Genomic DNA, 14,931 nt, shown 5'->3' with positions numbered 1-14,931 from the left:
CGTCGCCCACGTGCACGTAGTACGTGACGTTCTAGCCGAGCACCGTGGGGGCAGCCATCCTGGAGGAAGGCCGTTGTCCGTATGGCAGAGATGACGCTCTAATGCAGGACAGGTAGAAAGATAAATTAGGTTTACAGACGTCCATACGTTACAGGGAGACGGTGCTCACCGACATGATAAAAACAGGTCTGACTATGACAGAGAGGCATTTCAGAATATGAAATTATGGGAATGCATAAACAAATTCGAAAGAAACGCACGTTTTAGAGTAAATGCTGCTCATGAAGTGTAAGAGGTGTAATTGTAGCAGATTTAAGTAGGTATTCCATTTTTGGAAGACTACCTAGATCCAATTTAAATTTTTCATTCTCTTCGATACAGCAATTCTAAAATTTTATTTGCTAAGCAGCTTTTGTAATTAAAACATGGGGGACATACAATGACTACTTTGATAAATTGTGGAACATCCACTCATGCATAACAGTATATACCAACTAAAAAGAACGTACAAGTGCAGTATATAAATAAATTATTCAGAGGACAAAAAATATAATGTGTATATATATGTTATGATACTGTTATTGGAACAAATAAACTTTATCTTTTTGAAAATTGTGATTGGCTAAATAAAACATTTGGATTACGTTTGGGGTTGTCTTCAAGGTAGAGAATGTCTTTTAAGTTTTTACTCAGAACAAATTCCAATTTTTGCAATTCTCATTTGTTAACATAAAGATGTCAACTTTTAAAAGTTTTAATGACTAATGATGTAGAAGTTCACCATATAGTAACTATAAAGTAGATTTGACCCATATTTCATAAGATATATTTACATGCCTTTGAAGATATGGGAGGAAGATACTAATTCTTGAGTCTTAATTACAAATTAAATTTTCATTTTATGTTTTCTAATTTCTATACAGTACGAATTGTTTAATTTCCTAAGAGTATTATGTTCTCACCAGAACTAAATTGCAGACCCATTCATCTACACTACAACAATCTGAAAAGTAACTTCAGCACCTGGTCCACCAGGACTCAGGGCAGTCCATCCTGGGACTCTTAATTGGTTAATTCCAGAAACAAGCTGACTGGAACTTGTGGCAGGATTAGCAGGTTCACAGGACAAGTAGAGGGGATCCAAGGGCCTCCTTGGGAGAGCACATGAGACTGAGTCTTTGCTGGAAAAGTATCTGTCCAGAATCTATCCTGTTACAGTTTGGGAGTAGTAATGGGAGGATTAATCCAGAATTTTGGGCAGAGATGCTTAAATTTAATATAGATCAGAAAGTTCTTAGAAATGGACTCTTGGGTCCCAGCCTACTAAGTTCTAGGTCTGGAATGTGACTTGGGATGTTGTCTTCTTTTACAAACTTTTTAGAGAATTTTGAGGCAGGAAGGCAATAGGAAAACTAAGGCCCAGTCTTGTACTTACAATTATTATACCTCCCCTCAGTACATTTAAGTCTTGGCTCAAATGACATCTGCCCAGAAGCCTTTCCTAAAAAAATCTTGCTAAAATAGATCTTTAATTATAATCTATGAACTTAGTAGGCTTTGTATTTCTTCCTAGCACTTATCTTGGGGTTTGAACTTAGGGCCTATATCCACCAGCCCTTTTTTTTTTTTTTTTGTGGTACTGGGGTTTGAACTCAGTGCCTTGTGCTTGTTAGGCCTAGCACTTATCTGAACTGAGCTCTACTTTATATTTAACTCAAGTCTCCTTCATGCTCTACCATCACTTTACCTGCTTTGTTCATTGATTTGTACCCAGTGTCTATAGCACTGCCTGGCATAGTTTAGAAACTCAAAAAATTTTAGGGATGAATTACTTAACAGAGTTGTGATTGAATTCTGCCACACACTATAAATGACCATATTTATTTTTGCTATAAAGAGGGCCCACCATTTATAAGGTGGATCAAATATCCTTAATAGATAAAAGAGAAATAACTGCAGAGAGAAGAAAGAACAGAGCTCAGTTCCTAGGAAAACTTAAGAATGCTTTGGCCAGTAGACCTGCTCAAAAAGAATTGATAAAGGAAGCGAGGTGTGGTGGCACAGGCGTTATTCCAGTATTCAGGAGGCTGAGGAAGGAGGATTACAAGTGTGAGGCCAACCTGGGCTACACAGACCCTGTCTCAAAACAGAGAATTGATAAAAGAAGTGCTGATAGATGAAAAGGAACTAATGGAAGGAAACAAAATATCAGAAATGAAGAAAAAACAACAAAGAGTTATATATATGTAGATAAATATACACATATATATATGCTTTTGAGTTTTTCAAACTTTGATAATTGGAAGCAAAAATTAGATATTGTACAGGGTTCTTGGCAGAGATGTTGAGCATCATTTGGCATCAGGGAAACATAAGTTAAGGCCAAGACTGTGTACCACCACACAATAGGAAGGCCATAATAAACTGTGCCAAGTGCTAAAAATGGCATAGAACAAAAGAAGTGCTCTCATGGCTCGTGGAGATACAGATTACAGCCCCTACTGAAGCAACTTGACAGTTCCTTATAAACACAAACTTACCACAAGAATCAGAAATTGTTCTCTGTGGTGTTTACCCGAGAAACCAAAACTTATGTTTATAGAAAATTAGGTATACAAATGTTCATAACATCTTTATAACAGCAAAACACTGGAAATAAGCTTGGCATGGTGGGGCAAGCCTGTAAACCCAGTATTCACAAGGCAAAGGCAGGAGGCCAGCATGGGCTACATAGAGAGCACACACTGATGATTTATTGGTCTGTCTTCCCACAGAAGGCTTTCTGAGTTTCTTCATTTATATTTATTTCAGTATACAGTATTAAGACATATAATTATTTAGAAATTTTCCTTCAAGACTTTCCTTCCTCAAATGTATCAGAAGGTTTTCTACATTTGACATACAATGTGAAGTATCACTGAAGGCACTAATATATCCTCTATATTCATTAAATTTCATTCCTATGCAAAATGCCACAACTTCCCAAGTATTCATCCTTTTAGTAACAGGCTTCTCTATGCTAATTATATTTACATATGCTAGGAGCATACTGACACTTGATGAGTTCAACATACTAATGTGGTTTGCCCCTGCATGAGTTTCCTTGTACATAGGGAGTTCAGATTCTATGCAAAGGATTATGTACTTTGACATATAGTTTGTACACATTACAATATTTTAATGAATTTTGACAAGAGGAAAGTTAATCCCAATTACTGAATCCAGTTTCTTCTCTCTTGTGTATGAGTTTGTTAGTACACATTGGGTGCATCAAAGAATTCAAAGACTAAGACTTTCTCTTACTGATTGCATTAATTGTTTGTCTCCTGTATCAATTCCCTGATGGACAATAAGACAGACAGTGTGCAGTAGAATTTATGTATACATAAAGGAAGTCTGTCTTATGTGAAATCCCTGGTGATGCACAAAACATATTTTCTTCCTAAGGACATGACCAGGTTTGATGCATTGTTAGGGTTTGTTTCTATTATGATTTTGCTGGTGTACAATGAGATTTCTCTTTGAAGAGAAGCCTTTTCCACATTCACTGCATATAAAGGGTTTCTCTCCTGTATGAGTTCGTCGATGAACTATTAGGCGGCTTTTGACAGTGAACCCTTTACCACAGTCATCACATGCATATGGTTTCTCCCCAGTATGAACTTGCTTATGCAAAATGAGCTCTGTTTCCACAGCAAAGCCTCTTCCACACTCATTACATATATAGGATTTCTCTCCTATATGAATTTGCTCATGTACGATAAGATAGCGTTTCATGGTAAAGCCTTTTCCACATTCATTACATACAAAGGGCTTCTCTCCAGTATGAGTACGCTGATGTACAACAAGATTGCTTTTAAAGGCAAACCCTTTCTCACATTTACTGCATACATAGGGCTTCTCTCCAGTATGAGTTCGCTGATGTAGCACCAGTCCACTATTCACAATGAAACCTTTCCCACATTCACTGCATTTGTAAGGTTTCTCTCCAGTATGAGTTCGCTGGTGTACAATCAGCCGACTCTTTAAGGGAAAGGCTTTTCCACATTCACTACAGATATAGGGTTTCTCTCCTGTGTGAGTGCGCTGGTGTATGATGAGCATGCTCCTTACAATGAAGCCCTTTCCACACTCACTACACAAATATGACTTCTCTACTGTATGATTTTTCTGATGTACAATGAGATTACTCTTCCTGGGAAATCCTTTTCCACATTCATTGCATACATAGGGTTTCTCCCCTGTATGAGTTCGTTGATGTTCAATTAGACGATTCTTCATGGTGAAACCTTTCCCACATTGATTGCATACATATGGTTTCTCTCCTGTGTGATTTCGTTGATGTATGATGACATAGTGCTTCGTGGTAAAGCCTTTCCCACATTCATTGCAGATATAGGGCTTCTCTCCTGTATGAGTTCGCTGATGTACAATAAGCATGCTTTTCCCAGCAAAGCTTTTTCCACACTCACTACATACATAGGACTTCTCTCCAGTATGATTCCGCTGATGGACAATAAGATTACGCTTGCCTGGGAAGCCTTTTCCACATTCATTGCATATGTAGGGTTTTTCTCCGGTGTGAGTTCGCTGATGTTCAATCAGACGGCTTTTCATGGTGAAGACTTTTCCACATTCATTGCATATAAAGGAGTTCTCTTTTTTATGAATTCTCTGATGTTCATTGAGCCTGGACTTTCTAGAGAATACTTTTCCACAGACAGTGCATCCATAAGGTTTCTCTCCTGTATGAACTCTCTCATGATCAGTGAGCTGAGACTTCTTGACAAAGGCTTTCCCACATTCACCACACACATGGGTTTTCTCTATTTCATGAGTTCTTTGATGCTTGAACACTTGAGTCTTATTGTTAATGGGTTTTCCACTCACAGGAAAATTAACTGAAGAGTGCAATTCTTCATACTTGCCATTCATAAATGATTTCATATCTTCCTTAAGTTTAGTAAAGTTCCTTATTTTATAGCTTTTGTTCTGGTTGACTAAACTTAAATTTGATTTCAAAGTTTTTGTACACAACCCAAACATATCATGATTTTTCCTGAGAGGGAAATGATGTTTGCTTTGAAGAACAGTATTTCCAAATAGACCATGTTCCATATTCAGCATTCTTTGATGTTTCAAGTGACCTTGAAGATCATTATCAACTTTGCCACTTTCTAGGAAAGAAGAAAACAATGAAACCTTTCAAAACTTGTGTAGAATAAAACTTAAAAATCATAGGTGTTAGCTGAGTGCCCATGGCTTATGCCTGTAACCCTAGTAACTCAGGAGGCAGAGATCAGAAGAATTGTGGTTTGAAGCCAGCCTTGGGCAAATAGTTCGCAAGACCACCTCTTGAAAAAATCCATCAAAAACCAGACCTGGGAAAATTCAGGTGGTAAAAGCACCCCCTTAGCAAGCATGAGGCCCTGAATACACACCCCAGTGCACCAAGAAAAACAAAACAAAACAAAAAAACCTCAGCAGTATTTTAAAATATGGCTTTTAGACTGAGGCTACAGATCAGTGATAGGATGCATTTCCTGCATATGTGAGGCCCTGGGTTCAGTGTCCAGCCTAAGAAAAAAAAACAAAAAAAAAGATTTTTTAGTGACAACAGTATGGTAACAGAATTAAAGCAACTTCATGTGTAATTATTCCTTATTTCTTTCTTTTGGCCATAGCAATATATAAACAACACGAAAGTTAAAAAAAAAGATAGTAAATAAATAAGGTTTGGCAGTTGCAAGGTTTGGTTTCTTTCTAAATAGGACCTTGCAAACATGTACACATGGTGAAACATAAAAACATAAAAGCAAGTCACTGTTTGCAAGTAAATGAAGGTTTGGGAGAACACTAATCTACAGACCTTGGGGAGACATCAGATTACAAGGATGGAAGAGATACTGGTCCAAAATGATGATGGCTATATTTCATCACTATACATTTATTAAATGTATCATGTGTACAAAGCACTCTACTAATGTTTGAGAATACAAAATATGCCTTATTTTCATGATCTCAAATTGTAGTTAGGGAAAACTGAGTAAAAAAAAAAGGAAAAGAGGAAAGAAGGTAATTGGAGATAGTTAAATGTGGTTTGAAGGAACAATGGAGATGGAGATAGAGGAAATGAGGATAAATTTTTATAAAAAAAGATGAGGTTAAATAATGGCTTCAAAGGCAAAAGAGGTTAAAGAAAGTAATGATTCAAGGATTTTTTAACTATGTGATAGTCTGAGCTACTGATGATTTGGAAGCATTTTATAATAAGATGGGGAATAAAACCAAATCCAGAACATGTAGAATGAAGTATGCATTGTGAAACATAAATTTTGAAATTTTTTTTTAGATATTATGCACTAACATGAAGAATCTAGCTAGAGCTGGGTGCCAGTGGCTTATGCCTGTAATCCTAGCTACTTGGGAGGCAGAGATCAGGAGGATTGAGGTTCAAGGCCAGCCTGGGCAAACAGCTCTCAAGACCCCATCTCAAGAAAATGGGGCTGGTAGAAGAGCTCAAGTGGTAGACTGCCAGCCGAGAAAGCATGAGACCCTGAGTTCAAACCCCAGTACCATCCAAAAAAAAAAAAAACAGGACTGAGTCCAAAGAGAGGTGTGGCCTCTCCTACCTCTGGAATGTCCTGCCTCAAGGTAGTGTATATTTGCCTGGTGGTTTTTGGACTGGGTGATCTAACCATGTGAATTTTGGACTGTTCCATATAGCACTAGCTTCACAGGAACTAAAGACTACAGGTATGACTTCTGGGAGAGACTGAAAACCAAAGATTAGTCATGTGAGCAGTATATAATTAAGTCCTAATAAAACCTGAGTATACGGGTCGGGTGCCAGTGGCTCACACTAGCTACTTGGGAGGCAGACATGGGAAGGATCATGGTAAGAAGTCAGCCCAGACAAATACTTCGTGAGACCTTATCTCAAAAATACCTAACACAAAAAAGGGCTGGCTGAGTGGCTCAAGTGATAGAGTGCCTGCCTAGCAAGCATGAGGCCCTGAGTTCAAACTCCAATACTGCCAAAAAAAAAAAAAAACTTAGTACACAAATCTCTGATTGCCAATGTCTGTAATGTACTGTCACACATCATGGCTAGGAGATAATGCTATCTATGTGCCCAACAGGATAGAAGGACCAGAGCAGTGAATTTGGAACCCCCCTGTATACCCTATAACCCAAGAATTCCATTTCTAGGTGAATACTCAAGACAAATGAAAACATATGTACACGTGTATGTGCACACACACACACACACACACACACACACACACATGGCACGTGAATGTTCACAGCAGCATGATTCATAAAAGCCAAAGAGTGGAAACATACCAAATGTCCATCGATAGATAAATAGATAAATAAAAGCTGACATAGCCACACAGTGGGCTATCATTTGGCAATAAATGAAGTACTGGCCCATGTTAAAACATGGAAAATAGCTGGGTGGTAGGCCACACCTATAATCTCAGCTCTTGGGAGACAGAGGTAGGAGAATGTAAGTTTGAGGCTGCCCTGGGCTACACAATGAGACCCTATCTCAAACAAACAAACAAACAAAAACCCCGAAAAACATTATAAATATATTAAATGGAAAAAAAAAGTCAGATAAAAAAAGATCACAAGCCAGGTGTTGTGGCTCACACCTGTAATCCTAGCTACTTGGGATGCTCAGATCAGGAGGACTGTGGTTCAAGGCCAGCCCTGGTAAAATGTTCATGAGACTCCACCTCCAAAATAATGAGAGCAAAAATAGAACAGACTGGAGGGGTGGCTCAATCTGTAGAGAGCCTGCTTTGAGAGTGAGAAGCCCTGAGTTCAAACCCAAGTTCCACCAAAAAAAAAAAAAAATTTATTTTATGATTCTATTTTTAGGACAGGTCCAGAACAAGAAAATTGGTAAAGCAGATTAGCCAGATGTGGTGGCATATGCCTGGAATCCCAGCTACTTGGAAAGAAGAGGCAAGAGGATCAAGGTCACCCCAGGAAAAATGAGAAAGACCATATCTCAAAAATAAAATACAAACAAAAGAGCTGGGGGCATAGCTGAAGTGGTAGAGTACTTGCCTCACAAGCCTGAGGCCCTGGGTTCAATGCCCAATACTGCAAAGGAAAAACAGAAAACAGGTAAGTGGTAGCCTAGGACTGGGGCTTGGGAAGAAATTGTTTTCTTTTTTTTTAGTGTGCCTACAAATCTTCCAAAATTGATTGGGGAAATGGTTACACAATTCTGTTAATATACTACAAAGTACTGAATTGTAAATGTTAAATTGGCCAATTATATGGTAAGTGAATGATCTCAACAAAGCTGTCAATAATAGATCATGAGTTCCAGGCTAGTCTGGGCTACATATCAAGACCGTGTCTCAAAAAACCTAAATAAATAATGTGGAAAAACAAATGACTTAGAGAAAAGAATACAATCCTAAAATCTAAGATGAGCTGAAGGAAAATCAATATAGCAAATGTATAAAGTAAGTAAACTGAGGCAGACATAGTTACAACCTGGTTTGGACTACAAGTGATATAGGATGCAAAATAGTCCTGTCTCATTAAACAGAAAACAACAGCAGAGAACTAAAAGAAGAGGATTCTCTGCCTACCTAGTAAGCACGAGGTCCTGGATTTAAACCCCAGAACAGAAGATTCTACTAAAGGAAAACCTAACTTTAAAATGGGATGGGAGAAAGGGTTTTTTTGTGGAGGGAAGATGATTCCTACTTCTCACCCAAGATCTGGAAGCTGCCACAGAGAAAAGAAAATGTAGTACTAACATATACATAGACATCAATTAGGCCTCATCTACAGAACAAAGAAAGTTTAATCATAAGAAAAAGAAATCCTTTAAGAATTAGGAAAGCAGCCCAGAAAATGGAAAATAAGACTACTTAAGAATGGGGAATGAGGCCTTCCCAATGGGGTGGGAAAGCATAAAACACGATGATGAATTCAAAGTTCTCTATATGGAGTGTGGTCTGAAAGGACAAACTTCAGTCCAGGAGGTGGAAGGAACAGGCAGACACTAGGACAGGGTATAAAGAAGGGGAAGATGATAGAATCCAAGGAGGAAGAAAATTAGGCAAACAAAGAACAGGATATAAAGCAAAATAAGCAGGGATCAGATTTCCAATGAGAAAAAAGAGGTATATTTCCCTCTAAGGACCTAAAAGTAGTGTTCTGAGACAGAGAGTGACCTTTGGAGGGTCTCTGTCCATGCCCTCAGATATCCACACAGCCGTCTCCAGCTGACTAGGATACTGCTCTGTGCTTATGCATCTTGCAGTTTCTTACTCACCAGGAAAAATTTGATTGTGCATTTCATCAGTTGTCCATGGTTCTTCTCCACGTTCCAACTTGGAGAGGGTTTCGGGCTTGCTGACGTGATACCCTGATTGTGAAAAATGAGAGAAAACTTGGGCACAGCAGCTGAGCGGAGATGTGTCAATACAAGAGGGGGTTATGTTTAAGGACGAGACAGTTTTCACATCTGTAAAGTAGAGGATTTTCCCTCAGGAGAGGGCACATTGCATCTTCCTGCTGGGAGCCAAGAATCTATCACTTGAAAACACTGCATAGAAGCAGCTGTTAAAGGAATAGCCACTGACTGGACATGCTCTGAAAAAACACAGGGCCACTCTCCTCATCCTCACCCACTGACACTAGGCTGCTATAGTTCTCCAGCATCACGTCCCGGTATAGGTCCTTCTGTGCAGGGCCCAGGAGCTGCCATTCCTCCCAGGTGAATGCCACAGACACATCTTCCAGGGTCAGCGAGTCCTGTAACAACACGATCCTGCTCAATACAAGTGTTTTTCTTTTATTGGTTCATTGGAACATAAAGGAAGTTTGTCACGATCATATTAACCATATAGATTGCATCTAGAAGACTATCATGTTTTTTAATACATTGTCATAGAACCAATCTCCAGAAACTTTGTAATTGTACAGTGAGCTATTTATTTAACATAGTGTTAGGTTTTATAACACATCACCATCAACTCCTCATTAAAAATAGGTTTTATGTATATTTTAGCATCTATTGACAAAGTGTTGAATGTTAGTGACATCCAGATACATGCTACACATTGCTAGACTCTTTAGACATTTAAGTGTTCAATGACTAAAGGAATAAAAAAACCAAAATACATACAAAGCATAAGTAACTGTTAAGGAGCAGGCAAGGTAGTGCATGCCTCTAATCCTGACACTTGGGAAGCTAAGGCAGGAGGATTGCAAATTCAAGGCCAGCCTGTGCTAAACAGTGAGACCCTGTCTCAAAATTCCCCCAAAAAAGAAAAGAAAGAGATTTTTTCACTGGAAAAAGAAACGCATTTACCTTAAGTTTTTGTACACACAGTATGTGCACACATATGAATATTTACACATATATTTGTGTATTTTGCAAGCACGTATAGGCATATATTCACAGAAATACAAATACTGAACTGGAATACACATTTTTAAAACAAACTGAAAAATGAAGACGAGACTCAAAGAAAATATGAAGGAGAGTTTAATAAATATGGAAGACAGAGAGGGCCTAGTGTCAGACTACACGGTTGTAAACGTGCAATTTAAAAGATCTAAGGAGTTAGAAATCTTCAGAACTCATTAAATACCCCGTGGCTCAGCATTAGTAAATCAGCAAAGCCAAGGCAGAAATCTGCATTTAGACACATCAGATGGGAACTACTGAATACCAGATGCAAATGTAAAATTGTGACAACTAGAAAGCTATTACCACTGAAAGATAAAACTGGCTGACAGCTGGCTTCTCTACAAATAGAATATAATCCAGAAAAGTGTAGAATGGATTCTTCAATGTCATGATCCTGGAAAAAGCAGCCTGGGGAGTGAACTGAGACCTGCCTGTCAACTGAACTGCCCGTCTTAACATGGCTTGCAATAATATGGCAGTGGGAGTCTAAGGCACGGAAAATATAGGTGAAGCTGATGAGACAGTCTATCGTCATGTTATTGAAGATTACTACATAAAGAGGTCAGACTTGGTAGTGGTTGCAATTTTACTTGTTTGTTTGTTTGTTTATTGTGGTGCTGAGAATTGAGCCCAGGGTATCACACATGCTACATAAGCGTGCTGCCGCTGATCTATATTCCAAGTGCAAAGTGGCAATAATGTTCTCTCTCTCCCTCCCTCCCTCCCTCCCTTCCCTCCTCTCCCTGTATGCCCTCCATCCCTTTTTCCCTCCCTCCCTCCCTCCTTTTCTTCATCCGTTCCTTTTCTTCCTTTTTTTTTGGTGGTACCAGTGTTTGAACTCAGGGCTTTATACTTGCTAAGCAGGCACTCTACCACTTAAGCCAAATCTCCAGCCTTTTTGCTCTGGTTATTCTTGAGATAGGGTCTTACTTTTTGACCAGATGAGCTTGAATATGATCCTTCTAACTTATGCTTCCAGCCATTGATGGGATGACAGGCACATACCACCACACTCAGCTTTTTCCCACTTTGATAGAGAGTCTCACAAACTTTTTTGTCCTAGCTGGACTCAAATCATGATCCTACCAATCTCAGCCTCCCAAATAACTAGGATTACACTGCATGAGCAACTGGCACAAGCTTACAATTTCTTAATGATACTGATCTTATCATAGTCTGAGTTATTCACATGAAACTAATCCATTTGGAAAATGCACAAGCCAAAAACCATATAAAGGAAATAGTGTGACAAACTTTGTGAGAAGAAAATTAAAAATGCTTCCATTGGAAAAGATACCATAAATAAAGCTAAAAGAAAAGTGATAGGCTGGAAAAGTATTTGCAATAAACAAGAAAGAATACCAATATATGGTAGAAGATATGAAACAACTCCAATCAGCAGTAAGAAAAACAAGATTTTGGAGCCATGATGGAGGTATGGCTCAAGTGGTAGAGTCCTGAACAGGTAGCTGATTGCAAAAGCACGGGCTTTGCAATCATAAAGTCCTGAGTTTAAACCCCAGTCCCACCAAAAAAGAAAAATGAGATTTTAATGTAAAAATACATTCTCTTGTTTCACAAGAGAAAAAAAATCCAAATCACCAAAAAATACACGAAGAAGATTTCACCTTCCTGTGCAATAAGGAAAATGAAAAATAAGGCAAGAAAATTTTAGGACACTCAGTTAAAATTATGCAATTTGATAATGTCATTAAGATTGGAAGGCTTTTAAGGCATGGATGAACCCATATTTCACTTGCTTTGTGACATGTACTCATCTAAATGCTTTATGTATGTTAACTTTTATTTTTATTTTGGTGGGACTGGTGTTTGAAGTCAGGGCTTTACTGCTTGAGCCTCACCTCTGGTCCATTTTTCTCTGGTTATTTTGGAGATGGGGGTCTCATGAACTACTTGCTTGGGCTGGTCTTGAACTGTGATCCTCCTTATCTCTACATTAACTTTTTTAGTATGTCTACAGACAGACGGAATTTTATGTATAGTTAATATTCAATCAGTTGAAGCTATTATTCCTTTGTATTTGTAAAATATATCACCTTAGGCCAATAGGTTATGCTCTTTTGAATTTCATTGGTGAAAGAAAGTTAAACTTATGCTTAAGTACACAAATATGTACATAAACACACACACATTTGTAAATACATACATATGTAGATGTATACACCAGTTTAGTGACAGTTAAGCACACACTACCAAACATTTACTCAATCAGTATTAGGAAACTAGAAGGCAGTTGTGAAAAGACAATTTGCCTTTGTCTATGTGTACTTCATTGTTGAAATATTTTTAAATGTTATCTATGAATAATTTTTATAATTACAAAAAAAGGAAAAATTTGATGTGAAAATGGAGGGATTCTACATATTCTGAGATGAAGTTATAAAGTAGACACAAAGGAATTCAACAATTCAAGCCTTTTTCAGATGCTATCCCTTACAACTTCCAAATGCTAAATCTGTAAATGCCAGTTCAGCTACCTGTTCAGGACAGGTGAAAGCCCTACAATCCTCCCATTTTCTTAGGCCATGTAGGGTTTATTCTGAAATTTTTTGGTCTAGTACCACAGGCCTCTGAGGAACCTTGAAATAAACAGCAGTAGAAAATCTGTTTCTGGCTTTATAAGAATACTGTTGAAAACAGTGACCATCCCGTCACTTGTATGAAGAATATCAAATTTTTCCTACGACCTAAGTGGCATGAAATATTGATATCCCCCAAAGAACCTGTCTGATTATTCCTCACAGTCACTGAGTATCAAATGACTTAGCAGCATTCTCATGTCAAGTTGGCTGTTGGAGATATTGGATGCAGGGTAACGCTACCATTACCCACAAAATCCTCCATTCATACACAATTTCCAACACTAGTCACTTAGTGGGAATCCTCTCTCTCTCTCTCTGTCTGTCTTTCTCTCTGATGCTGCTGTGGATTGAACTCAGGGCTTCAGGCTTCATTGGCAAGTACTCTACCTGAGGCATGCCCCCAGTCTTAGGGGGAATCATATGAACACCATATTCCTGATCCTATCATGCCACAGTATTGGAGCTACATGTGAAGTTTATTTCTCTCTAGATGCTGAAATGATTTTTATATGCATTTACCAATTCAACAGCAAATATAGGAAAGAATAAAACAAGACAAAAGTCACCTGAACATTGATCATTTTCTTCTGTTTAAGGAAATGGTCAGCAAATGGAATACTCTTTTGTCTCTTGTGGATATGCCCTAGCATTCTTGTTAGAAATCTGTCACCTGTGAAGGGTGTCTCCAAAAATGATATTTAGGACCTGGAATCGACTCTTTCTTCATTTACTTCTTGTGTCTTCCCAGAGTACCCAAGACCTGTGAGCTAAAGAGCAAAGCAACTTTCAGGGGTAGGTACATTCTCTCTTGCTGTACACTCACCTTAACACATGGCACCCAATATTTTTGTTTCTATTTGGTACCCCAGAGGACTTCACAGTCCTTGGCTGTGTGGGAAGGATGCCTTTGTTCTGTGAAGCTTGGAATTAGTGTGAAAGCAAAAGAGGAGGTGGCAAAGGAGTCATGCCTCATTCAGTGGCGATTCTAAGGTTAATTTTAGAAATGAGGCCATATGGACAGTAAGAACTTTTCCATTAAGCTATATTACCTCATACCCCTTTAAAAGTTTTTACATACTGTTTTCATACACACTTCAATATAAAAAACAATGAGCAAGCGGAAAAAAGTAGAGGGGAAAATATGACCTACAAGTAAAATTTTAAAAAATAATTCAAAAATATAAATACTGGAATATCAGCCTTTATACAGACATGTAGATTAACATGTACAAATTTCATGTAATAAGAAATTAACGTACAAAGGAAATATTCAGTAAACTTGTCAGAAGAAGGATTAAAAACAGACTATTAAATAGAAAATTTCCCTTCTTCTCCCCCTAAATCTTAATTCTTGAGTATTCAAGAGAATGGGACCATGTTGGAACACAATGGATTAGAAAATTAGTAACAGAGGAGAGAGGTGAACTTGAAGTCTTTAGGGAGTGTTCACGTTACTCAAGTCGCTCCAGCAGCCAAGGTTCAGGTTCAACACTCACCAGCCAGGGCTCCTGGTCTTCAGCTTTCTCAAGTCTTTGCACAAAGGACAGTGACCACCTCCTTCCCCATCGGATTCATGACAAAAAACTGTACTAGACTCATTTCTACCGTAACTCTCTTAATGGTTCCTCGATCGCTGGGCCCCAAATTAATGCACCGCAAGAACAAGATGCCGCATTCCTTGACAAGCCACACCCCAACAGATGTCAACCACTGAGTCCTTCCTACATGCCGAGGGACCCGCGAAGCCCCCAACACCGACCTCAGGATTCTCGGTTGCTGGTCTGTTAAGGCTTTTAATCACTGACAACCAGAGCCCACCATGACTGCCCAGAAGGACACCCCTTTCAGATCCCCTACAACGTCCATCGACCAGAA

General features: G+C 38.6%; 1 protein-coding gene across 1 annotated transcript in view; it reads right to left on the bottom strand.

Moving 5' to 3' along the window:
• The window catches only part of LOC109699364 (uncharacterized), a 58,565-nt gene that overhangs the window by 19,827 nt on the left and 23,807 nt on the right, over positions 1 to 14,931 (bottom strand). The window contains 3 exon segments of the mRNA XM_074058137.1: positions 3,508 to 5,177; positions 9,311 to 9,403; positions 9,666 to 9,792. Of these exon segments, the coding sequence (XP_073914238.1) occupies positions 3,508 to 5,177; positions 9,311 to 9,403; positions 9,666 to 9,792 (1,890 nt within the window).

The sequence above is a fragment of the Castor canadensis genome, chromosome 16, assembly GCF_047511655.1.
Source record: "Castor canadensis chromosome 16, mCasCan1.hap1v2, whole genome shotgun sequence".
Lineage (NCBI taxonomy): Eukaryota > Metazoa > Chordata > Mammalia > Rodentia > Castoridae > Castor > Castor canadensis.
Note: the sequence above shows the minus strand (reverse complement) of the source record. Positions and strands in the feature narration are given on the sequence as shown.